The sequence below is a fragment of the Ascaphus truei genome, chromosome 3 (assembly GCF_040206685.1).
Source record: "Ascaphus truei isolate aAscTru1 chromosome 3, aAscTru1.hap1, whole genome shotgun sequence".
Taxonomy (NCBI): Eukaryota; Metazoa; Chordata; class Amphibia; order Anura; family Ascaphidae; genus Ascaphus; species Ascaphus truei.
The window spans coordinates 18068910-18096909 of NC_134485.1; the positions used below are offsets into that span (position 1 = coordinate 18068910).

Genomic DNA, 28000 nt, shown 5'->3' on the forward strand with positions numbered 1-28000 from the left:
TGAATTGCATTTCTTACGGCCTTCTGTATGGCGATTTGTCGGTGTTTTTTATACTCTTAGCTCACCATTTTCTTATCTGAGAGCAAATAAGGTCTCACATGTTTAACTCCCTGTAGAAAGAAGTGAGGTGCACTGACTGGATTTATGTAACTGCCTCAGGTGCCCAGAGATCATCCCCCGCTGGGGAGACTTATAATACAGGAGACATCCTCCTACAACAGGAAGGAGCGGCACTCGAGAGATCATTCCCCACTGGGGAGACCCATAATACAGGAGACATCCTCCTACAACCGGAAGGAGCCGGCACTGCAGAGATCATCCCTCGCTGGGGAGACCCATAATACAGGAGACATCCTCCTACAACAGGAAGGAGCGGCACTGCAGAGATCATCCCCTGCTGGGGAGACCCATAATACCGGAGACATCCTCCTACAACAAGAAGGAGCCGGCACCAGAGATCATCCCCCGCTGGGGAGACTTATAATACAGGAGACATCCTCCTACAACAGGAAGGAGCGGCACTCGAGAGATCATTCCCCACTGGGGAGACCCATAATACCGGAGACATCCTCCTACAACAGGAAGGAGCCGGCACTCCAGAGATCATCCCCCGCTGGGGAGACCCATAATACCAGAGACATCCTCCTACAACAGGAAGGAGCCGGCACTCCAGAGATAATCCCTCGCTGGGGAGACCCATAATACAGGAGAATCCTCCTACAACAAAAAGGAGTCGGCACTTGAGATCATCCCCCGCTGGGGAGATCCATAATACAGGAGACAACCTCCTACAGCAAGAAGGAGCCGGCACTCCAGAGATCATCCCCCGCTGGGGAGACCCATAATACAGGAGAATCCTCCTACAACAAAAAGGAGTCGGCACTTGAGATCATCCCCCGCTGGGGAGACCCATAATACAGGAGACATCCTCCTACAACAAGAAGGAGCCGGAACTGCAGAGATCATCCCCCGCTGGGGAGACCCATAATACAGGAGACATCCTCCTACAACAAGAAGGAGTCGGCACTCCAGAGATCATCCCCCGCTGGGGAGACCCATAATACAGGAGACATCCTCCTACAACAAGAAGGAGTCGGCACTCCAGAGATCATCCCCCGCTGGGGAGACCCATAATACAGGAGACATCCTCCTACAACAGGAAGGAGCGGCACTGCAGAGATCATCCCCTGCTGGGGTGAGCAATAATACAGGAGACATCCTTCTACAACAAGAAGGAGCCGGCACCAGAGATCATCCCCGCTGGGGAGACCCATAATACAGGAGACATCCTCCTACAGCAAGAAGGAGCCGACACTCCAGAGATCATCCCCCGCTGGGGAGACCCATAATACCAGAGACATCCTCCTACAGCAAGAAGGAGCCGGAACTGCAAAGATCATCCCCCGCTGGGGAGACCCATAATACAGTAGACATCCTCCTACAGCAAGAAGGAGCCGACACTCCAGAGATCATCCCCTGCTGAGGAGACCCATAATACAGGAGACATCCTCCTACAGCAAGAAGGAGCCGACACTCCAGAGATCATCCCCTGCTGAGGAGACCCATAATACAGGAGACATCCTCCTACAGCAAGAAGGAGCCAGCACTGCAGAGGTCTTCATACAATAAAGAAGAATTTTAATCCACACAGATTTTTTGGGATTAAGACCTCTGGGGTTCCAGCCCCTTCTTGTTTTAGGAGGATGTGTCATGTATTATGGGTCTCCCCAGCGGAACATCAGATACAGTCGCCAAAGAGGAAATGAAATCCCTCCCATGTCTCCTCCGTTTACCATGTTTACCAACTAACTTTTTAAAACATTTAAAAATACTTGTAGGGGGGAGCAGCATCAGCCGTCCAGATGTAACCCCCGCAAACATGTCACTGCCATGTGTACACTTTGGTCGTCGGGCGGATAATTGCCCCTTTCAAGTCGTATACTTTGTTTAAGCATAAAAGCACAAGATTTTCAAACCCCTGTCTTTTAAAGCTGCCGTTTTATAGTGATTATGTCACATACCAATTGCCATATACCATATACCATATGCCATATACCAGGCCTGCACAACTCCAGTCTTCGAGGGCCGCAAACAGGCCAGGTTTTCAGGATATCCCTACTTCAACACTGCTGGCTCAATTAGTGGCTCAGTATGACTGAGCCACTAATTGAGCCAGCTGTGCTGAAGTAAGTACATCCTGAAAACGTGGCCTATTTGCGGCCCTCGAAGACTGGAGTTGTGCAGGCCTGCCATATACCATATACACACTACATTTTATGTTGTAATAGTTGCCAACATGCACCTGTGTTAAAAAGGTGACTGGGCGTGACTACAGGTGCTCCTGTTTAAGCTGTGAGAAGATATTGGTTTGCCGCACCTGTTGCTTTCGTCTGCCTGTATTTATTTTTACATTTTGACTATTCAGTCATCAGAAATCTCCCACACATGCTATTTTTGCACAGGTTGGACACATGCTATTTTTGCACAGGTTGGACACACGCTATTTTTGCACAGGTTGGACACATGCTATTTTTGCACAGGTTGGACACATGCTATTTTTGCACAGGTTGGACACATGCTATTTTTGCACAGGTTGGACACATGCTATTTTTGCACAGGTTGGACACATGCTATTTTTGCACAGGTTGGACACATGCTATTTTTGCACAGGTTGGACACATGCTATTTTTGCACAGGTTGGACACATGCTATTTTTGCACAGGTTGGACACATGCTATTTTTGCACAGGTTGGACACATGCTATTTTTGCACAGGTTGGACACATGCTATTTTTGCACAGGTTGGACACATGCTATTTTTGCACAGGTTGGACACGTGCATTCTTGCACAAATCCATCAGATTCAAACGTTACTAAAAAAAATGATAGAGCAAAACACTTGACAGCTTCTGAATGTGTAAGTAGGGGCCTAGGGGTTTTTCTGCACTTAAAAATAAACCTTATAATCCAGACTTCAGAGCAGTAATTTACTGCACTTCTAATGCACGGTTTCCTAAAGTTTCGCTGCAACATTAAAAGTCTTTAATAACTTATAATTACTAGCAATTATGCTACTGTATTGTGTTTAAAAGTCAAGCAGAGCTTCTGTAAAGGTACAGTACTGTGCATTTAGAAGGAGCATCGTGTCTTTCATTTTAGAATCTGTATTGTTCGTGTTCTATAAGGAGATTTTTCGGGGCTAATCACAGCGCATTATTGAATAGCTTTAAGCAGGGGTAGGCAACTCCAGTCCTCAAGGGCCACTAACAGGTTGGTTTTTCAGGGGATCCCTGCTTCAGCACAGGTGGCTCAGTCAAATACCATTAAGGTTGTCCACTTATCTGCCCCTCCCTACATATCAGGTTTGATCATTCATTATGCCCCAGCTCATCTCATTCACTCCTTCATCCATAACTGTCTCCTCTCCACCCCTTTCATTGCTACTGGTCTCTCTCACCTTAAACCCTTTTCCCTCACTGCCCTTTACCTGTGAAACTCCCTCACACTCAGTATGGGCCAAACACGTCTTCCCACCTTTAAGTTAAACCTTAAAACTCACCTCCTAAATAAAGCATTTCAATAGCTACTCATGGCTGCTGTCCCACATCTGCAGTCGCTCCTACCAGCCATTGTGACCAAGCACTGCCACCTACTACACTTATTCCCTCACCTGCTGTCTCTGTTAGTCTCCCAACATACCACTTAGGCTAAGGCCCCGCTCCCTCAGTCAGCGCACCCGCATTGCAGACAGGCGGTGCGCTGACAGGCACAGACCGCGATATGCGGTCTGTAGGGAGCCGGGATCCGGAGCGGGAGGGGGGCGGGAGCGGGGCGTGGCCAAAACAGGTGGGGGGGGCACGGCCATGACGTGAAGGGGCGGGACCATCACACAGCCGCACAGCGCTGCAGCCCCTCAGCCGCCCCTCAGCCGCCCCTCAGCTCCACAGCAGCCCTCAGCCCCTGCAATTGACCGCTCCCTGCGGTCTGTAGGGAGCGGGAGCTGGGGGCGTGGTTTGAGCGGGGGCGTGGTTTGAGCGGGGGCGTGGTTTGAGCGGGAGGCTCTCGTGCTGTTCCCCCCCCCCAACCTGTTGGTCCATCTCTCCCCTGTCGGTCCCTCTCCCCCTGTCGGTCCCTCTCCCCCTGTCGGTCCCTCTCCCCCCTGTCGGTCCCTCTCCCCATGTCGGTCCCTCTCTCCCCTGTCGGTCCCTCTCCCCCTGTCGGTCCCTCTCACCCCTGTCGGTTCCTCTCCCCCCTGTCGGTCCCTCTCCCCCCTGTCGGTCCCTCTCCCCCCTGTCGGTCCCTCTCCCCCCTGTCGGTCCCTCTCCCCCTGTCCGTCCCTCTCTCCCCTGTCGGTCCCTCTCCCCCTGTCGGTCCCTCTCCCCCCTGTCGGTCCCTCTCCCCCTGTCGGTCCCTCTCCCCCCTGTTGGTCCCTCTCCCCCTGTCGGTACCTCTCCCCCTGTCGGTCCCTTTCCCCCTGTCGGTCCCTCTTCCCCCTGTCGGTCCCTCTCCCCCCTGTCGGTCCCTCTCCCCCTGTCGGTCCCTCTCCCCCTGTCGGTCCCTCTCCCCCCCTCCGGAGCCCCCCTCCGCTCCCTCCCTCCCGGAGCACCCCTCCTCTCCCCCCCCCCCCTGAGCAGGGGCAGCCTGCGAAACGGGCACCAGAGGAGGGGGGGGCGCTATGCACGGCTGCACAGACAGGGTGGCCGCCTCCCTCCCCGTAGCCGCCTCCTTCCCATCCTCATTGGCTGACTGCTGCACCACGTGACGCGTCAGCGCTTCTGATCACAAGAAGCTTCCAGCATCGGCCGCCTGACGCGTCACAGCGCGCAGCCAGCCATGTCTGAAGGAGCCAGCGGGGACATTCAGACTGGAGGAAAGGGGCTGGTGGCCCGTGGCCGCGCACGCCGCCGGCCGCAGCGGGTTCGCAGCCTTAGATTGCAAGCTCTCCGGGGCAGGGATTTCCTATTGTTTGATTTTGATTGCACTTATTGTACTATAATTTCCTGTACTGTAATGTCTCTTTTGAAACGCCCTGAGTACATTGTGGACGCTATATAAATAAAGATTTACATACATGCATGTTTTATGATACATTAAACATTCCCAGGGACAGTAACATCTATCTGGCTTCTTCTTGGCTTTGCCAAATCTGCTTTTGTAAAGTTTTTAATTGGATTAGATTTTTGATCTGATTAATCTAATCACAGCACTTGTATGAAAAGCTACATGGCTACATCCAACTCCCTTACAATGTATAGCTTTACTACCTATTCCTAGACGAGCAAAATGTTTCAGCCAGTCAGAAACTGAACCAAATGGCATTACCATGTGGTCTGGGAGGAATATATTCATATATGCAGTCTTCAGGTATTTGTCACTGTTGTTTCCATGCCAGAATCTATATTCTACAGAAGCACAAACACAAAACACTGCCGTGCCGACGCGCTCCACCTCCTTCCTCCTCTTATACACAATGTACAGTAAATATATTAAAAGCTTCTATACACAGTGAACATTGAGTACTTTTGTGAAAGCTTCCAGTGACGCAAGCATTAACTTTTCCGTGTCCAGATCTGTACCTGTTACAAACTCCTCGACGCATTATTTGCCCTCCTTGTGACTTGCATCAATACTTACCGACACATTGCCGCCCGGGATTAGAAGTGTCACTATCTTGCACACCCGGGTAACACTGGCACTCATAACTTCCTACGGTGTTATTGCACACCGCCAACGCTGAACATGTGTCGCTATTGGAATCACACTCGTTTATATCTGCAAAGATTGTAAATTAGTAAGTTAATATGTGTGTGTCTAAATACATACTGTATGACTATCTATTGACGTGTTTTTTATTATTTTTCAAGTTTGCACTGAATTTAACAAAAAAAAGGCCTTGGTTTTGCCTCCTGACGGTAAACGCGCTACGTGAGAAGTTTATGCTGCTGTGTAGGCCAGTTAAAACCTCTTGGTAAAAACAGTGGCTGAAGTGTGTTGGTATAAGGCAGCAAATAGTACCACTACTCTTTCACTTTTTAATCCCAGATTACAACTACTTTTTATTGACCGAAAGTGGAACCAATAGTCAGTTTCAAGAAAAAATATTTTCTTTTTGGAATTCTCTCTCTCTTTCTGCTTTCTAAGGATAAATATTCTATCTATTACTAAAATGCAGTCACCATGGCATTTTACGGATACTAAATACTGTACATGTATAATATTTGTATAACACATTACCACTGTTTTAAATCACTGAAACCACTGGGTAAAAAACATTCCTAGGTAAAAACTCTTAATTTTTAATGAGCAAAAAAATTAATTTGCCACCTCTCTGACCGCTGACTATTAAGCCGCCATGTGGATTGTCAGTGATAGAAAAAAAATCCGAAAAAGGCAGCTCGCCCTTACTGAGACTGATCCGCGGACCAAAAGAACCGGCCGATCCAAGGTGGCTCGAAATCTGCAAAACATTTTTTTTCCCCATTTCTACTTGACAGCATCATTTCAAGCAATGTATTTATTTATTTATTTATTTATTTATTCTACGTTGGCTCCAGTTTATACTTTGCACATAACCCCCTTTCCCCTCAATCTATTTCCGAACAGTTTCAGCTGCCAGGCTGTTCCTAATATTCTTACAATGCGAACATAAACCTGTTTAGTGCTCTTTAAAAGTTGTATTATTCTGTCATCACTGTTTATGCAATTTAATTTCAATTACAATGACATCAAAAGAAGTAATAATCACGCTCTTGTTACATTCATTTAGAGTAACGGTGGGTGATTGAAGACAAGAGATGTACTCTGAGAAAAAGAAGAAAAACTTCTCTGTAGTGCATATTCTGCCAGTGTAATGTTCTAATACTTCAAGCAGAGAGCTTTGTGCAACCTCAGAATTCGTGCAATATTCTAACATATCCCAGAGTATGCCACTCTCAATAGGATTCAAAGGTATTGTTGGCACACAACGGGGCCTATTCTCGTAGCTCAGAAGTGTGTTAATCCGCTTCTGAAGAGCCCTTTCCGATGGGACTGGCACACTGTGCTATTCTGTAAGTCTTTCTCGCATGTCTTTTCCGTGTATAAAAGGCTTTTATAGAAGCGATTTCTCTCCGGCTCTGCCAATCCGATCAGTTTCACGACAACTGGAATTCTCGCAGCTCCGTTGTGCAAACCGCTTCTAAAAACTCGCAAGGGCGGGAATGGGGTTGCGAGTTCAATCCAGCGCCTGAATTAGAGGTTTGCCTGAGAGAGCACAACCCATACGTCAGACTAGGGGTGGATTAGCACCACCTCAGGTCATTCCGCTTCAAATGCACGTACAGTACAATCTGGGAGTTTGGGCTGTTAAACCGTGTGGTTTGTCACTTTTAATAGGCGCGGTTTAGGAAATGCGATTTGCAATAGAGAAAAGTTTTTTTTTCACATTTAATTTTGCTACTTCTGAATTTTGTCAAATCGTTGCGGTTTGGACATAACGACTTTGGAGCTACAGATGCAGCCACGAGTATTAGAACACTTGTACCTGGGAAATTTTGGGAGATTCTGGGGCAGTCTCACAGTAAATGCCTCAACATTTCTGTGAGATTCTTAATAGCCCATCGGATTAGCACAGCGGGGGATCCTGCAGTCCCATTCAAACTGAATCAAACTGAATGGACTCAAACTGAATGGACTGCAGGGACCCCCCGCTGTGTTAATCCTATGGGCCATTAAGAATCTCATAGAAATGTTGAGGCAAAGTTGAGGCATTTACTGTGAGACTGCCCCAGAATTTGCCAGGCAAGAGGTCTAATACTAGTGGCTGCATCTGTACGGTACGGGAATAGGACCCTATGACCCATAATTGCAAAGCAGTCTTCAGCCATAAGTTTTTAATGGGTGTTTAATAAATGGGAATTTGTAGAGGAACCTGAGTGCCCAGTTGGGTTTTCTCTTCCAATCCTGCATGACTTCTCCTTACTGCAGACGCTTCCGTTATACAATTGTAGCCAATGTTATACAACACATAGCGCTCTCCAGTGGGTGAAAAAGCAAAATACCCCCCACGCCCTTATTGCGCGCGCAAGTCCCGCTGCAGCGTGACCACGGGTTGCAATAGCAATGGCTACTTCAGTATCTCCTTTTATTACTGTATATAACCCCCTCTTAAACCACACAGTGACACAAAGAGGATAACAGAGGGGGGCAAAAATAAACATTTCTGTACATTAATGGCGCAATCCTCTCTACTCTGGTTTTTTTTTATACCACACTGAGTCTATATCAGAAATAAATCTTACTTTTTGATTCACATATCTCAGATGTTACTGGCAACTCGGGATAGAACAAGATGGCCGGCAATCGATTACTTCCAAGTCATCACTTGCCAGTCTGGCGGTCATAATATATTATTTAAGGAATATTTTTTTTAAATACTTTAAGTGTATTGTTCATTATTTAAAAAGAGATCACTGATAATCTGCGAGTCAGGATTGCACTTCTTATTAGCATAGATGCTATTTTGTCTGCTTGCAAAAAAACCCCCCATTCATTGTGACACCATAAAGCCACGTGCAGTACTTTAGCTGCCTTTTGTAACAATGAGTAAAGTTGCAGCATTTTCACTTTACCTTCACATACTGTCCCAGGAACACCTGGGCTGGTGTCATTAAATCCCGCCAAGCATTTGCATGAATATGTTCCGTCACTGGGTGTGCAGGTGGCATACTGAGAACATCCATTTAATCCCGTCTCACAGCTGTTTGTTGCTATAAGGACATGTAATAATTATTTGGGAGGAGTAAAGGTCAGCACAGAAATATGTAGAATGACCGTGAAGATTAATTGGGCCACATCATCTTACTTAGTTACCATAACACTGTAGAACCTAGTTTCCCTCTATTTGGTAATATTTACAGCTGTTCGTACGAATCCAAACCCATTTGTAACTATGTTGCCTTTATTTCCTTCACAGAACTTTGCTTGGAAGAGGGGGCCTTATTATTACGTATTTTTTGCTCTATTTCCACTCTGCCTATATCCCTCCCGCTTCAATCATCTAACATTCCTCTGAAACACGCTTCCCTACTGCACCTACTTATAATGTTTAGGAGTATTTCTAATGTTAAGGTCAAAGTCTTCCTCTCCCCACTCAAGTCAATTTGAACTTGTTCTTTGATTGAAAATCAACTTACACCAAATAGGGGAAGGCAGATACAGTATATAACAGTGTTTCCCAACTCCAGTCCTCAGGGAACCCCAACAGGTCAGGTCTGTTCCAGCACAGGTGGGTCAATCAGCGGCTCAATCATTTTGACTGACCCACTTGTGCTGGAGCAGGGATATCCTTAAGACCTGACCTGTTAGGGTTCCCTGAGGACTGGAGTTGGGAAACACTGGTATATAAGATAACAGTAGATATGTCAGCAAATTGGCTTCTAAACCCATTCACACAACCAAAGTAATGCAACGAATAAACACCCATACCTTCAAACACAAGGGTCTTTGGGTCGATTTGTAAGGCAGTGCTTTTGTTCAGTGCATCTGTAAACAGTTCTGTTATATTTTGTAGTGTAAAATTATCTGCCGTGTTGGAGACAATATCAAAGTTCACAATGATGCTTCCTTTGAGAAGACTGTTTAATACAACACGCATTTGTCCCGAAATAATCAAGGCTAGGATTCTAGCCTCCAGAAATCTTTGTACCTGTAAACCCACGAAGAAATAAAGGATAACGATACATTTCTAATAAATATTAATTTTCCAATAGAAAGTATGCAGAAAATATAGATGTTTCATTACTAACAAATTCTCATCATACTGTATTAAAAATGCATCTAAATACATTATTGTCTTTCACATGCAGATTAACTCAACTACAATGTAAAGTAAGGCGATTGCTTTAGAGGGATCTTTCAGATGTGATGCATTGCTTGTTCTATTACCTTGTATTATATAAATATGAGAGTTCTTCATAACTTTCAATGTGCATTCGTTCTGCAGACAACACAAGTATTTTCTTCCAATGCCCCAAACAGAAGAATTTTGTGAGGTGTGCTTGAAGGACTCTCATATTGATCCAATTAATTGTACCCCAGCAGGAAGATGTTTGCAAATCTCCAGGGTTAATATGTCTATGAGATTTGTGCACCATGAAGAAAGTTATTGTAATATTCAAATATAACCAAAAGCATTACAAAAAGGAGTACCCTGTTATGTGCAATAATACTGTACCCAGACCCTTTCATGATCAAATTATATATAATTACTGTTTTTTTTCTTGTATACTGCTGACAGTGTGTATAGTGCTGTACACAGACTTTTTTGCAGGCATGAGTTTTTGCCCTGTTTTGCTCACAATCTATGTTTCTGATGCCTGAGGCACAGGGAGATAAAGTGACTTGCCCAAGGTCACGAGCAGCTGACAATGGGTTTTGATCCAGGCTCCTGTGACTCGCACTCACTGTTGTTGTTTTCAGAGTCCGTGTCTTTACTCACCGAGCCTCTCTATCAGTCCCACTGCTTATTTGTTTTGTTTTTTCATCAAATGACTGGAGCCACCAGTGAACCCTGGTGACTTTAGTAACAATATAAAGTCTTTAGGTTTAGCTGTCATTCATTAATGTGGTAGGGGTTACCACGTGGCAATGTATGTCGCTACTGCTATGCAGCAGGTTATTGCACTTGTTATCACTTGATAACGCATTACAGCTAGTGGGATCTTCAACGCGTTATTGTGCAATTTGCAATGCAAAGAAGTAGAGCAGTAATGCGCCAAATCATGAGTGCAACTAACCGTGTGATAAAGAGTGTGATAACGTCTATTACATACTGTATGTTAGGGAATTATCCCTTTGTGGGATGTAGTTTTAGTGGGAGATGTAGTTTATACTGTTTACCACTAGAGGGTGTCATAATTTAATGCATTTAAAGGAGCAGTTTTGCTTAGGTTTTTTTAAAGCATTCTATGCAGCTGAACCTCATTCATTTCAGCTCCAGGGACCCCCTGCTTCCCGAGATACATGTCTCCGAAGGTGACCCCGGTACTGTCCCCTCCGTGGTGGCTTCCTATTGTCCTTTTGACAAGGAGCTTTAAACCTCCATGAGATACAGGCAGCAACTACAGAGATATGTATCTGGGGAAGCGAGGGGTCCCCGAGGCTGAAATGACTGTGGTTCAGCTCCAGAGACTGCCTGCTTCTCACTTCAGGGCATGGAATAAATAATAAAGATATGTAACAAAACAAAAATAGACAGCACTCAAAATAGCAAGCGTGTGAATTCATTGGCGCAGCGTGGAACAAGGAGGAAGCCTATTTGCTCCACAACAATAGGTACAAAACAATGTTCCCAGCACTCATAAAAGACATATGAAAAATAGGTATAAGCCAAATAGATTTAATGAAGAATAGAACACACACCCCCAGGGGGTATAGGTCAATGTCGCAAAAATACGTATAAGAGACAAGGGAAAATGGGAGAACACAGGGAAAGGGGCAGGGAGGAAAGGACAACCACAATGGGGAAGGAAGGGAGGAGGGGGAGGGGGTGTGGGGTGCAACATAAAGGTGATGCAGGGGGAAGGGGGCAACGTTTTGGGGTTAAGACCTAGATTTGCTGCAGAAATTTATTGTGGGTAACTGGCAGGTGTTCAAGGGCTGTGTACGTGTTTACAGGAAAATTCTCTATGCTTTACTTTAGATTAATATATAACTGTTTTCTTAGACTATGGAAACAGATAGATCTATGTGAAAGAACAGATGACTGAGTCTGCGCCCTTGAATAGTATAAACATGTCTTGTCTATATTTCTAATATGCCTTCTCTGCAAGAATCTATGCCAATGTGTGTAGCGAATAACTGTTTAATTGCCGGAATGTGAAGTATACGCTCAGATTGTGAGACCTTGTGAGATCATGTATACCTGCCTCTTTGCAAGGTTTTAAAAATAAATGTTTTTAAGAATAAAGAATAAAGCTTCAGTGCTATCTTTGATTCAGACTACGTGTCTGATTATTACATGTACTCTTATTGTAGCTACATAATATGTAATAAAAGTCTTCCGACAGGCTGCCACCCTAAAGTCTTAGGCCGCGATTATAGTGGCCTCATGCGTGCGCGTGACCGAGCTCGTGACGTCCCGCTCGCGTGAAACATGAACTATGCTGGAGGCGACAGGTAGGCATGGCGGAGGCGTGGCAGTGACGTCAAGTCAGCAGTTCACCCTCACTGGCTGAACCGCTCACGTGACGCAGCCATAACGCGGCTGTAGTGCTGCAAAAGAAAATCTAATTGTATTTTCAAAAATCACGCGCTTGGTCGCACTTGGTCATGCCCGCGGTCGCGTGCTCTATGGCCTGCCTCATAGAGGTATGGCCTTTTGTTCGCGGCACGCGCATGGGCACTATAATCGCGACCTTAGAGTGGGGTTTTATTTCTTCCACCCCATGCTATGTGATTTGTGATTATATTGTTATTATGACTTAATCTAGATGTTTAAATAAAAGTGTGCAGTTAACTCTCACCAGCTGTGGTTGAGTCTATGCTTTATTTTTCTACAAAGGTGCGAGCCCTGGGGTAACTAACACCTTTTATTGTTTTACAACCCAATGCTGGATCCTCTCCAAGGTTCTACCTGGTCGTGAAGAAGAAGGCACTTCCTTCCCCTAGTCTGCCAAGGCAGGAGCCTAGTTACAAATATAGCACTAGAGATGTGCAAACCTTTCACAACTGGACCTTTTTTAGTCCCCCCAAAAAGCAGCGTCTGAGTCAGGGTTCGCAGGCGATTCGCCATACATTCACCGGAAGTCATCGAAGCGCAATCCACGCTATCACCCCAGAATCGGTGATACCGGCCATTAAAGTCATTGGCAGATATCGCCGATTTGGGAGCGATAGCGCAGGTCATGCTTTGAGGACTCCTTTCCATTAAATCAACAAATCTGTACAATTTTATTTAAAAAACAACTATACTAACATTGGGGGGGGAAAGAAAAGTGACACAACTATAACAATTACAAGTCAGCTAATATCAAACTACATCTACGTAACTAAACGAATTTACTGAATTATGTAACTAAAACTAATAAAAACTTGCTTCTAATTAGTAACTATGTTTACAACAAACATGTAAAGCTGAAACATTAACCAACGTAAGGTTACACAACTAAACAATGTATTTTTATATTTTTTAATACCTATTTTTTATCTTCTCTTTCTCTCACTCACTCACACAATACGCTTACACTCAAACACCAACACTCAAATATCAACAATACAAAATCACCCACATCGTATGTACTGTAGATGTACAGACGAGCCAACGAGTACTCTAAAACTTGCCTTAAACTACCCAGGTACATGCTGGGTACATGCTGGGTACATGCTGGGTACATTTCAGTGACATTTCTGCAGAGGCTAATGGCCCATCGGATTAACAGCGGGGGTCCCTGGCAGGAACCCCTGCTGTGTTAATCCGATGGGCCATTAGCCTCTGCAGAAATGTCACTGAAATGTACCCAGCATGTACCTGGGTAGTTTAAGGCAAGTTTTAGAATACTCGTTGCCTCGTCTGTATTTGTGGGGTTTATTTATGTGACTGCAATACCCGATGAGTCCAGCAGATGGCGCACCAAACATCTTTGGACGTGTCACAAACTCTGATACGTGTTTCGATACAATGTAACAATGTCTATAGAAATGTCTAGAAACGATTTATTATTAGACATTTAGGCCGCCCCACAGATCTCGCTGGGACCCCGCTGAGCAATCCCCACATTCATGCGCCAGTAGATCCCACAGGAGTATTGGGACCCGATGGACTGCGTTTGGATGGTCCGTTTCCCTACCAGAGTAAATGTGTGGGTTTTCTGTAAAAGCCTGCTAATTTGGCAGCTTTATTATCTCTCTGAGGATTGGCGACTGTATTTCAGAGAGATTTGCCCTTCTCTATATATCGCACGTATTTACTGTAGTGCTGGCATCCTTTAAATACAGTTAGGAAAACAAGATTACAAACCATTGTCAAATATAAGTGTGACATCTGACTGTACTCACCTCTTCCTGGAAGTTTCTTTCAAAATCCTTAAACTGACTGCTGGTTTTATCGCTGTACTCAGGTTTGAATTGCTGATTTGTTACCCTGATTTTTGCAGTGAATGTTTTACCAGCTGTTAAGAGGACATGAAACAGATTAGGTTGGAAATGTGGCATTGCTGGAGTTGGCTACCTGGGTTGCAGGCTAACATTGTACTGTACATAGCAATGTGCATAGAATTTCCTAGACACAAATGGATACTTAACTCAAAAAGTTTCCCGTCTCTGGCCCGATTCACCAAACTCTATTAAACCTGTTTAACGTGACGTTAATATAAGATATCACCCTTTAATCATAACACAGTATTCACTAAAGCAAATAATGATAGGTTAACAAGGATTTACTCTCAGAAAAAGCATGGTTATGCTAAATAATATGCCAATTTGTGAACCAGAGCGTAAAATATATGTATTCCATATTCATTCAATTCCATTAAGGTAAATGACAGGAAATAGCGTAATGTTATTAAGTCAGACCTAATTCTGGCATTACTCCTATCGACACTGAAATAAGAATCTTGTCTCGCTATATATTTCTCTTTCTCGCTCTCACTCTCTTTTCTCTATGTCTATCTTGATCATCTCTAACGCGATCCCATCTCTATCCTATCATCCCTATCATCCCTATCATCTCTATCATCCCTATCATCTCTATCATCCCTATCATCCCTATCATCCGTTATGTTTGCATACAATATCATTACCTTAGTGAATAGGGTGTTGTTACCTCAGGGAAAATAACATCTGTTTGAGGCAAGGTCACGCTATTTGCACTGATTTAACAAAGCTTAGTGAATCTAGGCCTACGTTTTTATTCCTGAGGCACAGGGTGGCTTATCAAAAGCCAGCAAAAGTGAATAGGGTTCACGACACCCACCACAATGTCACTGTGTCATTACCACTAGGCCTGTTCTACACGCTAATGTATGTTACTCCCTTAGTGCTGAACTTGTTACTGCTGCACTGAATGGGTTATACAGGCGACTTTATACTTAAAGCTGCAGTTCAGTTTTTTTTGTTTTTTTTTTTAATTTATATTTTACTTCAATAGTTTCATGTGTGCAATCTCTAATTACCTAAAGAACTGTATAGCTGCCAGTCAATTCGTTCTCCATGTATTGATAGGCGAAATTTGGTGACATAATTAGAGCTGGCATACAGTATGTTTTTATTTGCTTCTGTCAGTCAGTGGAAGCTCATGAATATTCATGAGCACTCCTGCACTGACATGTGCTAGAGGGAGGGCAGGGCCTACAAAGGGGTGTGCCAGGGCTTGTGACAGGACATGAAGGGGCAGTGCCTTAGCAAATGGCTGTAAAAATAGAATACAAGAAAATTGGTCTTTCAAAGTTGTTTTTTTAAAAACAGAAAATGCTAAAAGTATTTTTTCTTACTACAGAACTGATTTATTAAAAAAAAAACACACATGCAGGATATTGACTGAACTGCAGCTTTAACTGTGTTAACTACAAATTATTGGAAGAGATTAGTCAAGTTAGGTGGCTTTTCTATTTCTTTCACCACTTACACACACACACCTGTCATGAAGGAAACATTGATATTTTGATTTCACACCTCAGTTTAACTTCCCATGATGTAATCTGTGCTTGAGTGAAATACACAAGGCACAAGTCGTTAAGTGTCAGCAAGTGCTTTAAATACACACTGAGTTTCCCATGGAAAATAGTAGAAGAGATCATCCAAAAAAAGAATAAAGATATAACATCGTCACAGCTGTCTCCATCTCTGACCCCCTCTATTTGGAAGGGGTAGAAACCCAGGGTATCCACTGCTCAGAAGCCACCCCAGTTCTGGAGAAATTGTATTATTTAAGAAGAAAGATTTAGCTTTCTTCCATAATGACCGCTACCCATCTTCCTGCCTGTAAGCCAATCAGGAGCAGAGACATCATAGGTCACAATTACGATAGCAGCTTCCCGTCAGCACTGTAAAGACTGTTGGTATGTCACAGGTGAATAGCTCTTGTACTGGTGGTAAGACAGGTGAGCAGATACTTAATTCAAACAATGTTAAAATAAATTAATGATTACTGCTCGTTGCTGTTTTAAAGTGACAGTCAGCATAGTGGGTGAAATAATTTTTATTTAAAGGCTTATCAGCCTTGGAAAGATTTGTAATATAATAATAACAACTTTGTCATATAGCACGTTTCTCAAAATGGGACTCAAAGCGCGTCACAATTACAGTATAGTGCGTAATACGCAGCACATAGGAACGTTACAGACACAGGCCCTGCCCATGTGAGTTTATAATCTATGTTTTTGGTGCCTGAGGCACAGGGAGGTAAAGTGACTTTACCCAAGGTCGCAAGGAGCTGATATCGGGGATTGAACCAGGTTTCTCTGATTTAAACTCAGTGCCATTGTTTACAGAGCCACTCCTTGATCACCCTACTACAGTAACCGCTCAAGTTACTGTATTATATACAGTATTTTGTGAAAAATCAATATATATCCCTTCTTGTCAGGTATGGATTCAAGCGCATCAACTACTTAGGTTTCTCGGTTTGACTAATGAGGGCTTTCTACTTTATATATTACGTGTACTTTGCAAACAAACCACACATTTGCATGGGGATTTGAAGACTACAAAGAGTCTTATCACCAAATACATAATCTTAAGATTTTTCAAACATATTTTAAATATATATTTATACTTATTTAACACAGCGCTGTCATTGGTTCACGTTCATCCTCAGCAGGACAGGCCCTTGTACAGCTACCTCAATGCAGATACTCTGTGAGCTCGAGCTACAGTAAGTTAATCACTTGACCTGTGTTTTGCCATCATCGCCCAACCTAATGCTTATGAATAGTTCTGAAATATAAGCACCAGTTCTCCACTTGGCCTACTAAGTTTGTAAAGTTTCTAAGCAGAGAAAGCAAAATGAAACAACTATACACTGTATCTCTGTTGCATGGGGACACAGTGCACTGTTCATCAATTGTTTTTTCTATCCTTTCTCCTTATTTTAATCACATATGCCTAAGGTGGCAAACTGGGGGAAAAAAGGTTATCTTTTGAAAATCGTTGCTGTGTTTTTGCACCAGACATTCTAATTCTATAGCTGAGGGACTTTTCTAAATAGGAGCGGCTCAGTGAGTAAAGACACTGACTGTACAACAAAGACACTCAGTTTGAATCAGGGGAACCTGGTTTAAATAGTGTCAACTCCTTGTGACCTTGGGTAAGTCACTTTATCTCCCTGTGCCTCAGGCACCATAAACATTGATTGTAAACTCATCTGGGCAGGGACTGTGTCTGTAACATTCCTCTGTGCTGCGTACCCCACGCTATACTGTAATTTAGAGATGTTCTCAGTCCCATTGGGTGAAAGGCACTACATGAAATAAAGTTATTATTATTAAAATGGGGGGAAAAAACAGCACCAGATTCATCACAGAAAGAATCGGCTTCACTTTCAATGATTTGTAAATGAATCTGCTGCTACAGATATACAAGGACTTATTGTTTTCTGTATCGGGTCAAACTGTGACTGCGACTGTGTCAGAGTATTATTGCTGTGGAGGTCCCACCCGGAAGCATGGTCCCTCCGAAGCGATGTCGCGGCAGAGCTATCTCCAAAGGCACAGCTGTAAACTTTATCAGCCGTGGCTCGGGAGACAGCAAGTCCCGTTACATCTGTATCTATTCATTTGTTATTTCAGTTGCAGTCGAGGCCTTTTTATCCATTTGTCTATACTGGCAGCCCTATATAATCCAGGGGGGTGTTTTATCAAAGTCTCACAGTTGCAAAACTGTGGCTAAAATACTGCACCTGACTCATCAAGGAAGAGCATTCCCAAATAAACCAATGGGCATGTCTCCCTTGCCTTGGTTGTGCCTCAATTTTGCCGCTGGAAAACTTTGATAAATGACCACTATCTCACCCATCTTTCTGCAGCCATGTCTAACTTAAGAAACAGCAAGGGTAATCCAAAGGAAAAAAGCACAGCACAGCTGTGAAACAGTGGGGCCAAACACCAGCAAGATGAGTTAAACATATACTATATTTCATGGTTAAATCGTGGGGGGACACGGAGGTAAACTCTGACACGTTTCGGGCAAAAGCCCTTTGTCAAAGAGTATCTAACTCCTGGAATTGATTCAGAATGCCAGCAGGGGCAAAATCTGTGGTCCTCAACCCTCTCCCTGGGACACCACAGCAAGGCCATATTTTAGTGCTAATCAATAAATTACCAGGCACACTTTTGTACTTATCTGATATGTGAATGTGTGATTAGTTGGTTATGCTTAAAAACCTGGCCTGGATGGTGAGGGTAGGGGAGTTACAGGGTGAGGAATACTGCGCTAAAGTATTGCTTGACATATTAATACTTAAAGATGCACATACATGCTGATGGTAACATCAACTTCATAACTAAATTTTAATTTGCTGTTCTTTATAAAACAGACCCCAATAAATAAAACCCTAGATCTATACAGAACTGATGCAAAAATAACACAAGATTTAATATAGAAAAAAAATCTAGGACGTTTTCTATACCAAATCTTTGTTCTATTTAGGCAGGCGTTTTGCGAAAAGCAGTTTGTGATAAATACCCTCCAAAGTCTATGTTGTATTAACCATTTATTCCACGTTCCATATTTATTGATCCATAGTATTTTACATTTTTTTTGTTTCTCACTTTTCTTCAGACTTTAATACAGTATAAATCCTTTAAAAATAATCAAATTACCTGAACTAACTTGAATGTAAACGTGTATATGGTTATAGCTTCACTCATGTGACTGTGACAAACAACATCTGGATTATATAGGGGTAACTCTATTACTTTAGTATCACAGGGAACTTACCTGTCCAAACTCTTGTTGTAAAGATTATCTTCTCCAGACAGGACATCTGTTGGACTGATACTTCATATTGATAAGAAGGACGAAGGCCTTCAAAGATAACCCTTGGATTTGATGTTATTTTCTCCTCTATAATGGTGTTGTTCTGTACCAGGCGCAGCGTCACCTTGTATGGGGCATTATCTGGACTTCCCTGAACCTTCACTGTGATTTCAATCACCTCGCTGGTAACTCTATCTAGTTGTATAGACAGAGTTGCTTGCACTGGGAATATTAAGGAACAAATGGATTACCATCATACCACATGTTAAACAGAGTTTAGCTAGCTAACAGATTCAACTGATTTGTACGGCAACTCACCACAAGATTCAAGTTTTGAGGTTGAGCTGACTGTTGGGGAGGTTGAGCTGACTGTTGAGGAGGTTGAGCTAGCAGTAGTAGGTTTTACAAGGATGGTTGTTGACGCTGTAGTGATTGCAGTTGTATTACTAGGCACTTTGGTTGTGTTATCTGTAGTTGTTGGCGTATTAAATGTGGTAGCATCCGCAGCTGGGACCTTTGTGGTATTTGTTTCAGATCCTGGTGTAGTAGGAGTTTCTGTTGTACTGCTTGTTGAAGGAACAGTATAATCATTGGTTGTAGTTTTGGTAGTGAGGGTAGAATTTGCAGCTGTTGGGCTATTGGTTGTAATAGTTGTTGCTTCTAGAGTTGTAGTTGTATTTGCATTTATATTGTCAATTGTAGGCTGTATATTGTTTGTAGCATTTCCTCCATCTGTGGCAGTTGTTATAGTGTTGATTGGAGAACTGGTAGTATTGGTAAGAAGTGGATCTTTTACACTTGTGCTTGCCGGTGTTGAGTAGTTTGTAGTGTTAAAAGTACCTTCTGAAGGAGTTGTGTTAGTATTTATCGAATTTGCTCCAGTTGTGGCAGTTGGTACTGTTATGACTGGAGAACTTGTTGTACTGTTAGGAAGTTGATCGCTTGACATAGTTGAGTGATTTGTAGTGTTCAAAGTATTTTGTAAAATAGTTGTGTTAGTTTCTACTTGAATAAAAGCTGTAGGTTTGATTAAAGTTGTGGTGGCAGTTGTAGACATTATGGTATTACTACTGGTGTCTATGCTTGTTGAATTTGTTGTTGTTATGTGTGTATTTGTAGAATTTCCTCCATGTGTGGTAGTTGTTACTTTAATGATTGGAGAACTTGTACTGTTAGGAAGTGGATCGCTTGACATAGTTGAGTGGTTTGTAGTGTATGAAGTACCTTGTGAAAGAGTTGGGGTAGTTTCTTCTTGAATAAGTGGTGTAGGTATGATTGCAGTTGTGGTGGCAATAGTGGGCATGATTGTATTGTTACTGGTTTCTATGATTGTTGAATTTGTTATTGATATGTTAGTATTTGTAGAATTTCCTACATTTTTGGCAGTAGTTACAGTGATAATTGTAGAACTTGTTGTATTGGTAAGAAGTGGATCTATTACACTTGTGCTTGACATTGTTGAGTAGTTTGTAGTGTTCAAAGTACCTTCTGAATGAGTTGTTATAGTTTCTTTCTGACTAAAAGTTGTAGGTATGATTCCAGTTGTGGCAGTTGTAGATATAATGCTACTGTTGCTGGTTTCTGTGATTGCTGAATTTGTTGTTAATATGTTTGTGTTTGTAGAATGGCTTCCATTTGTGGCAGTTGTTACCGTTATGATTGAAGAACTTGTTGAATTGGTAAGAAGTGGATATATTACACTTGTGCTTGACATAGTTGAGTAGTTTTTAGTGTTCAAAGGACCTTGTGAAAGAGTTGTGTTAGTATTTATAGAATTTTCTCCAGTTGTGGCAGTTGTTACTGTTATGATTGGAGAACTTGTTGTACTGTTAGGAAGTTGATCGATTGACATAGTTGAGTGATTTGTAGTGTTCAACGTATTTTGTAAAATAGTTGTGTTAGTTTCTACTTGAATAAAAGCTGTAGGTTTGATTAAAGTTGTGGTGGCAGTTGTAGACATTATGGTATTACTACTGGTGTCTATGCTTGTTGAATTTGTTGTTGTTATGTGTGTATTTGTAGAATTTCCTCCATGTGTGGTAGTTGTTACTTTAATGATTGGAGAACTTGTACTGTTAGGAAGTGGATCACTTGACATAGTTGAGTGGTTTGTAGTGTATGAAGTACCTTGTGAAAGAGTTGGGGTAGTTTCTTCTTGTATAAGAGGTGTAGGTATGATTACAGTTGTGGACATGATTGTACTGTTACTGGTTTCTATGATTGTTGAATTTATTATTGATATGTTAGTATTTGTAGAATTTCCTACATTTTTGGCAGTAGTTACCGTGATAATTGTAGAACTTGTTGTATTGGTAAGAAGTGGATCTATTACACTTGTGCTTGAAATTGTTGAGTAGTTTGTAGTGTTTAAAGTACCTTGTGAAAGAGTTGCGTTAGTTTTTTCTGGAATAAACGTTGTAGGTCTGTTTACAGTTGTGGCTGGAGTTGTAGAGATCGTGGTACTGTTGCTCGTTTCTATCATTGTTGAATTTGTTATTAATATGTTAGTATTTGTAGAATTTGCTCCATTTGTGGCAGGTGTTTCAGTGTTGTTAGGAAACCTTGTTGTATTGTTAAGAAGGGGATCTATTACACTTGTGCTTGATATTGATGAGAGGTTTGTAGTGTTCAAAGTTCCTTGTGATAGAGTTGTGTTAGTATTTGTAGAAATATCTCGATTTGTGGCAGTTGTTACTGTTATTATTGGAGAACTTGTTGTACTGTTAGGAAGTGGATCACTTGACATAGTTGAGTGGTTTGTAGTGTTTGAAGTACCTTGTGAAAGAGTTGTGTTAGTTTCTTCTTGTAATAGAGTTGTAGATATAATTACAGAGGAGGTGGCAGTTGTAGACATGATGGTACTGTTGGTGGTTTCTATGATTGTTGAATGTGTTGGTAATATATTAGTATTTGTAGAATTTCCTCCATTTGTGGCAGCTGTTACAGAAATTATTGGAGAACTTTTTGTATTGATAAGAAGTGAATCTATTATACTTGTGCTTGATATTGTTGAGTGGTTTATAGTATTGAAAGTACCTTGTGAAAGAGTTGTGTTAGTTTCTTCTTGAATAAGAGTTGTAGGTCTGATTACAGTTGTGGTGGCAGTTGTAAACATAATGGTACTGTTACTGGTTCCAATGATTGTTGAATTTGTTGATAATATGTTGGTATTTGGCGAAGTTCCTCCATTTGTGGCTGTTGTTACACTGTTGATTTGAGACCTTGTTGTATTGGTTAGAAGCAGATCTATTACACTTGTGCTTGAAATTGTTGAGTGGTTTATAGTATTGAAAGTACCTTGTGGAAGAGTTGTGTTAGTATTTGGAGAATTTTCTCCACTTGTGGTAGTTGTTACTGGTATGATTGGAGAAGTTGTACTGTTAGGAAGTGGGTCACTTGACATAGTTGAGTTGTTTGTAATGTTTGAAGTACCTTGTGAAAGAGTTGTGTTACTTTCTTCTTGAATAAGAGTTGTAGGTCTGATTACAGTTGTTATGGTAGTTGTATACATAATGGTACTGTTATTGGTTTCAATGATCGTTGCATTTGTTGGTAATATGTTAGTATTTGCCAAAATTCCACCATTTGTGGCAGTTGTTACAGTGTTCATTGGAGAATTTGCTGTACTGTTAGGAAGTGGATCGCTTGACATTGTTGAGTGGTTTGTAATGTTTGAAGTACCTTGTGAAAGAGTTGTATTACTTTCTTCTTGAATAAGAGCTGTAGGTGTGATTACCGTTGTTGTTGCAGTTACAGACATAATGGTACTGTTACTGGATTCAATGATTGTTGAATTTGTTGGTAATATGTTAGTATTTGGCGAAGTTCCTCCATTTGTGGCAGTTGTTACAGTGTTGATTGGAGACTTTGTTGTATTGGTTAGAAGCAGATCTATTACACTTGTTCTTGAAATTGTTGTGTGGTTTGTAGTATTGAAACTACCTTGTGGAAGAGTTGTGATAGTATATGTAGAATTTTCTCCATTTGTGGCAGTTGTTACTGGTATGATTGGAGAACTTGTACTGCTAGAAAGTGGATCACTTGACATAGTTGATTGGTTTGTAATGTTTGAAGTACCTTGTGAAAGAGTTGTATTACTTTCTTCTTGAATAAGAGTTGTAGGTCTGATTACAGTTGTTGTGGTAGTTCTATACATAATGGTACTGTTACTGGTTTCAATGATTGTTGCATTTGTTGGTAATATGTTAGTATTTGCCAAAGTTCCACCATTTGCGGCAGTTGTTACAGTGTTCATTGGAGAATTTGTTGTACTGTTAGGAAGTGGATCGCTTGACATTGTTGAGTGGTTTGTAGTGTTTGAAGTACCGGGTGAAAGAGTTGTGTTAGTTTCTTCTTGAATAAGAGTTGTATGCCTGATTACAGTTGTTCTGGTAGTTGTAGACATAATGGTACTGTTACTGGTTTCAATGATCGTTAAATTTGTTGGTAATATGTTAGTATTTGTAGAATTTCCTCCATTTGTGGCAGTTCTTACATTGCTGATTGGAGAACTTGTTGTATTGGTAAGAAGTGGATCTATTACACTTGTGCTTGACATGGTTGTGTAGTTTGTAGTGTTTAAATCACCTTGTGAAAGAGTTGTGTTAATATTTGTAGAATTTCCTCCATTTGTGGCAGTTGTTATATTGCTGATTGGAGAACTTGTTGTATTGGCAAGAAGTGGATCTATTACACTTGTGCTTGACATGGTTGTGTAGCTTGAAGTGTTCAAATCACCTTGTGAAAGAGTTGTGTTAATATTTGTAGAATTTTCTCCATTTGTGGCAGTTGTTTCACTGCTGATTTGAGAACTTGTTGTATTGGCAAGAAGTGGATCTATTGCATTTGTGCTTGACGTGGTTGTGTAGTTTGTAGTGTTCATATCACCCTGTGAAAGAGTTGTGTTAATATTTGTAGAATTTTCGCCATTTGTGGCAGTTGTAACTGTTATGATTGGAGAACTTGTTGTACTGTTAGGATGTTGATCGCTTGACATAGTTGAGTAGTTTGTTGTGTTTGAAGTACCCTGTGAAAGAGTTGTGTTAGTTTCTTCTTGAAAAAGAGTTGTAGGTATCATTACGGTTGTGGTGGCAGTTGTGGACATGATGGTACTGTTGCTGGTTTCTATAATTGTCGAATTTGTTGTTAATATGTTAATATTTGTAGAAGTTTCTCCATGTGTGGCAGTTGTTACATTGCTGATTTGAGAACTTGTTGTATTGGTAAGAAGTGGATCTATTACACTTGTGCTTGACATGGTTGTGTAGTTTGTAGTGTTTAAATCACCTTGTGAAAGAGTTGTGTTAATATTTGTAGAATTTCCTCCATTTGTGGCAGCTGTTACATTGCTGATTGGAGAACTGGTTGTTTTGGCAAGAAGTGGATCTATTACACTTGTGCTTGACATTGTTGTGTAGTTTGTAGTGTTCATATCACCCTGTGAAAGAGTTGTGTTAATATTTGTAGAAGTTTCTCCATGTGTGGCAGTTGTTACATTGCTGATTGGAGAACTTGTTGTATTGGTAAGAAGTGGATCTATTGCATTTGTGCTTGACGTGGTTGTGTAGTTTGTAGTGTTCATATCACCCTGTGAAAGAGTTGTGTTAATATTTGTAGAAGTTTCTCCATTTGTGGCAGTTGTTACTGTTATGATTGGAGAACTTGTTGTACTGTTAGGAAGTTGATCGCTTGACATAGTTGAGTAGTTTGTAGTGTTTGAAGTACCCTGTGAAAGAGTTGTGTTAGTTTCTTCTTGAAAAAGAGTTGTAGGTATCATTGGGGTTGTGGTGGCAGTTGTGGACATGATGGTACTGTTGCTGGTTTCTATGATTGTAGAATTTGTTGTTAAAATGTTTGTATTTGTAGAATGTCCTCCATGTGTGGCAGTTGTTACACTGCTGATTTGAGAACTTGTTGTATTGGTAAGAAGTGGATCTATTACACTTGTGCTTGACATGGTTGTGTAGTTTGTAGTGTTTAAATCCCCTTGTGAAAGAGTTGTGTTAATATTTGTAGCATTGTCTCCGTTTGTGGCAGTTGTTACTGTTATGATTGGAGAACTTGTTGTATTGGCAAGAAGTGGATCCATTACACTTGTGCTTGACATTGTTGTGTAGTTTGTAGTGTTCATATCACCCTGTGAAAGAGTTGTGTTAATATTTGTAGAAGTTTCTCCATGTGTGGCAGTTGTTACATTGCTGATTGGAGAACTTGTTGTATTGGTAAGAAGTGGATCTGTTACACTTGTGCTTGACATGGTTGTGTAGTTTGTAGTGTTTAAATCCCTTTGTGAAAGAGTTGTGTTAATATTTGTAGAATTTCCTCCATTTGTGGCAGTTGTTACATTGCTGATTGGAGAACTTGTTGTATTGGTAAGAAGTGGATCTATTACACTTGTGCTTGACATGGTTGTGTAGCTTGAAGTGTTCAAATCACCTTGTGAAAGAGTTGTGTTAATATTTGTAGAATTTCCTCCATTTGTGGCAGTTGTTACATTGCTGATTGGAGAACTTGTTGTTTTGGCAAGAAGTGGATCTATTACACTTGTGCTTGACATTGTTGTGTAGTTTGTAGTGTTCATATCACCCTGTGAAAGAGTTGTGTTAATATTTGTAGAAGTTTCTCCATGTGTGGCAGTTGTTACATTGCTGATTGGAGAACTTGTTGTATTGGTAAGAAGTGGATCTGTTACACTTGTGTTTGACATGGTTGTGTAGTTTGTAGTATTTAAATCCCGTTGTGAAAGAGTTGTGTTAATATTTGTAGAATTTCCTCCATTTGTGGCAGTTGTTACATTGCTGATTGGAGAACTTGTTGTATTGGCAAGAAGTGGATCTATTACACTTGTGCTTGACATGGTTGTGTAGCTTGAAGGGTTCAAATCACCTTGTGAAAGAGTTGTGTTAATATTTGTAGAATTTTCTCCATTTGTTGCAGTTGTTACACTGCTGATAGGAGAACTTGTTGTATTGGCAAGAAGTGGATCTATTGCATTTGTGCTTGACGTGGTTGTGTAGTTTGTAGTGTTCATATCACCCTGTGAAAGAGTTGTGTTAATATTTGTAGAAGTTTCTCCATGTGTGGCAGTTGTTACATTGCTGATTGGAGAACTTGTTGTTTTGGCAAGAAGTGGATCTATTACACTTGTGCTTGACATTGTTGTGTAGTTTGTAGTGTTCATATCACCCTGTGAAAGAGTTGTGTTAATATTTGTAGAAGTTTCTCCATGTGTGGCAGTTGTTACATTGCTGATTGGAGAACTTGTTGTATTGGTAAGAAGTGGATCTGTTACACTTGTGTTTGACATGGTTGTGTAGTTTGTAGTATTTAAATCCCGTTGTGAAAGAGTTGTGTTAATATTTGTAGAATTTCCTCCATTTGTGGCAGTTGTTACATTGCTGATTGGAGAACTTGTTGTATTGGCAAGAAGTGGATCTATTACACTTGTGCTTGACATGGTTGTGTAGCTTGAAGGGTTCAAATCACCTTGTGAAAGAGTTGTGTTAATATTTGTAGAATTTTCTCCATTTGTTGCAGTTGTTACACTGCTGATTGGAGAACTTGTTGTATTGGCAAGAAGTGGATCTATTGCATTTGTGCTTGACGTGGTTGTGTAGTTTGTAGTGTTCATATCACCCTGTGAAAGAGTTGTGTTAATATTTGTAGAAGTTTCTCCATTTGTGGCAGTTGTTACTGTTATGATTGGAGAACTTGTTGTACTGTTAGGAAGTTGATCGCTTGACATAGTTGAGTAGTTTGTAGTGTTTGAAGTACCCTGTGAAAGAGTTGTGTTAGTTTCTTCTTGAAAAAGAGTTGTAGGTATCATTACGGTTGTGGTGGCAGTTGTGGACATGATGGTACTGTTGCTGGTTTCTATGATTGTAGAATTTGTTGTGAAAATGTTTGTATTTGTAGAATGTCCTCCATGTGTGGCAGTTGTTACACTGCTGATTTGAGAACTTGTTGTATTGGTAAGAAGTGGATCTATTACACTTGTGCTTGACATGGTTGTGTAGTTTGTAGTGTTTAAATCCCCTTGTGAAAGAGTTGTGTTAATATTTGTAGCATTGTCTCCGTTTGTGGCAGTTGTTACTGTTATGATTGGAGAACTTGTTGTATTGGCAAGAAGTGGATCCATTACACTTGTGCTTGACATTGTTGTGTAGTTTGTAGTGTTCATATCACCCTGTGAAAGAGTTGTGTTAATATTTGTAGAAGTTTCTCCATGTGTGGCAGTTGTTACATTGCTGATTAGAGAACTTGTTGTATTGGTAAGAAGTGGATCTGTTACACTTGTGCTTGACATGGTTGTGTAGTTTGTAGTGTTTAAATCACCTTGTGAAAGAGTTGTGTTAATATTTGTAGAATTTTCTCCATTTGTGGCAGTTGTTACTGTTATTATTGGAGAACTTGTTGTACTGTTAGGAAGTGGATCGCTTGACATAGTTGAGTGGTTTGTAGTGTTCATATCACCCTGTGAAAGAGTTGTGTTAGTTTCTTCTTGAAAAAGAGTTGTAGGTATCATTAGGGTTGTGGTGGCAGATGTGGACATGATGGTACTGTTGCTGGTTTCTATTATTGTAGAATTTGTTGTTAATATGTTTGTATTTGTAGAATGTCCTCCATTTGTGGCAGTTGTTACAGTGCTAATTGGAGAACTTGTTGTATTGTTAAGAAGTGGATCCATTACACTTGTGCTTAATATTGTTGAGAGGTCTGTAGTGTTCAGAGTATCTTGCGAAAGAGTTGTGTTAGTTTCTTCTTGAATAAGTGTTGTAATCCTCATTACAGTTGTGGTGCCCGTTGCATCAGTTGTGCTTTCTTCCATCCTGCCATCTAGAAAAGAAAAAAGTCAACATTGCAGGCACTTCAATCAATGGATTGTACACATATTTGCTATGAACCTTTCAAATTCTTGCATTGACTTTTCACCAATGGAAACGTTTCTTGTCTATTTACTTATTTGTTACAATGTTGAAGTATTGACAGTAGCTATAAGGATAGCACGTATAGCACACATATGCACTAATTAGCAAAAAAATGCAGTAAAC

General features: G+C 41.3%; 1 protein-coding gene across 1 annotated transcript in view; it reads right to left on the reverse strand.

Annotated features, from left to right (window-relative positions):
* The window catches only part of LOC142491307 (uncharacterized), a 53919-nt gene that overhangs the window by 17885 nt on the left and 8034 nt on the right, over positions 1-28000 (reverse strand). The window contains exons 2-7 of the mRNA XM_075593673.1: positions 19269-27785; positions 18912-19172; positions 14034-14146; positions 9465-9684; positions 8609-8746; positions 5634-5771 (exon numbers count right to left, since the gene is read on the reverse strand). Of these exons, the coding sequence (XP_075449788.1) occupies positions 5634-5771; positions 8609-8746; positions 9465-9684; positions 14034-14146; positions 18912-19172; positions 19269-27785 (9387 nt within the window). The remainder of the gene's footprint in view (positions 1-5633; positions 5772-8608; positions 8747-9464; positions 9685-14033; positions 14147-18911; positions 19173-19268; positions 27786-28000) is intronic.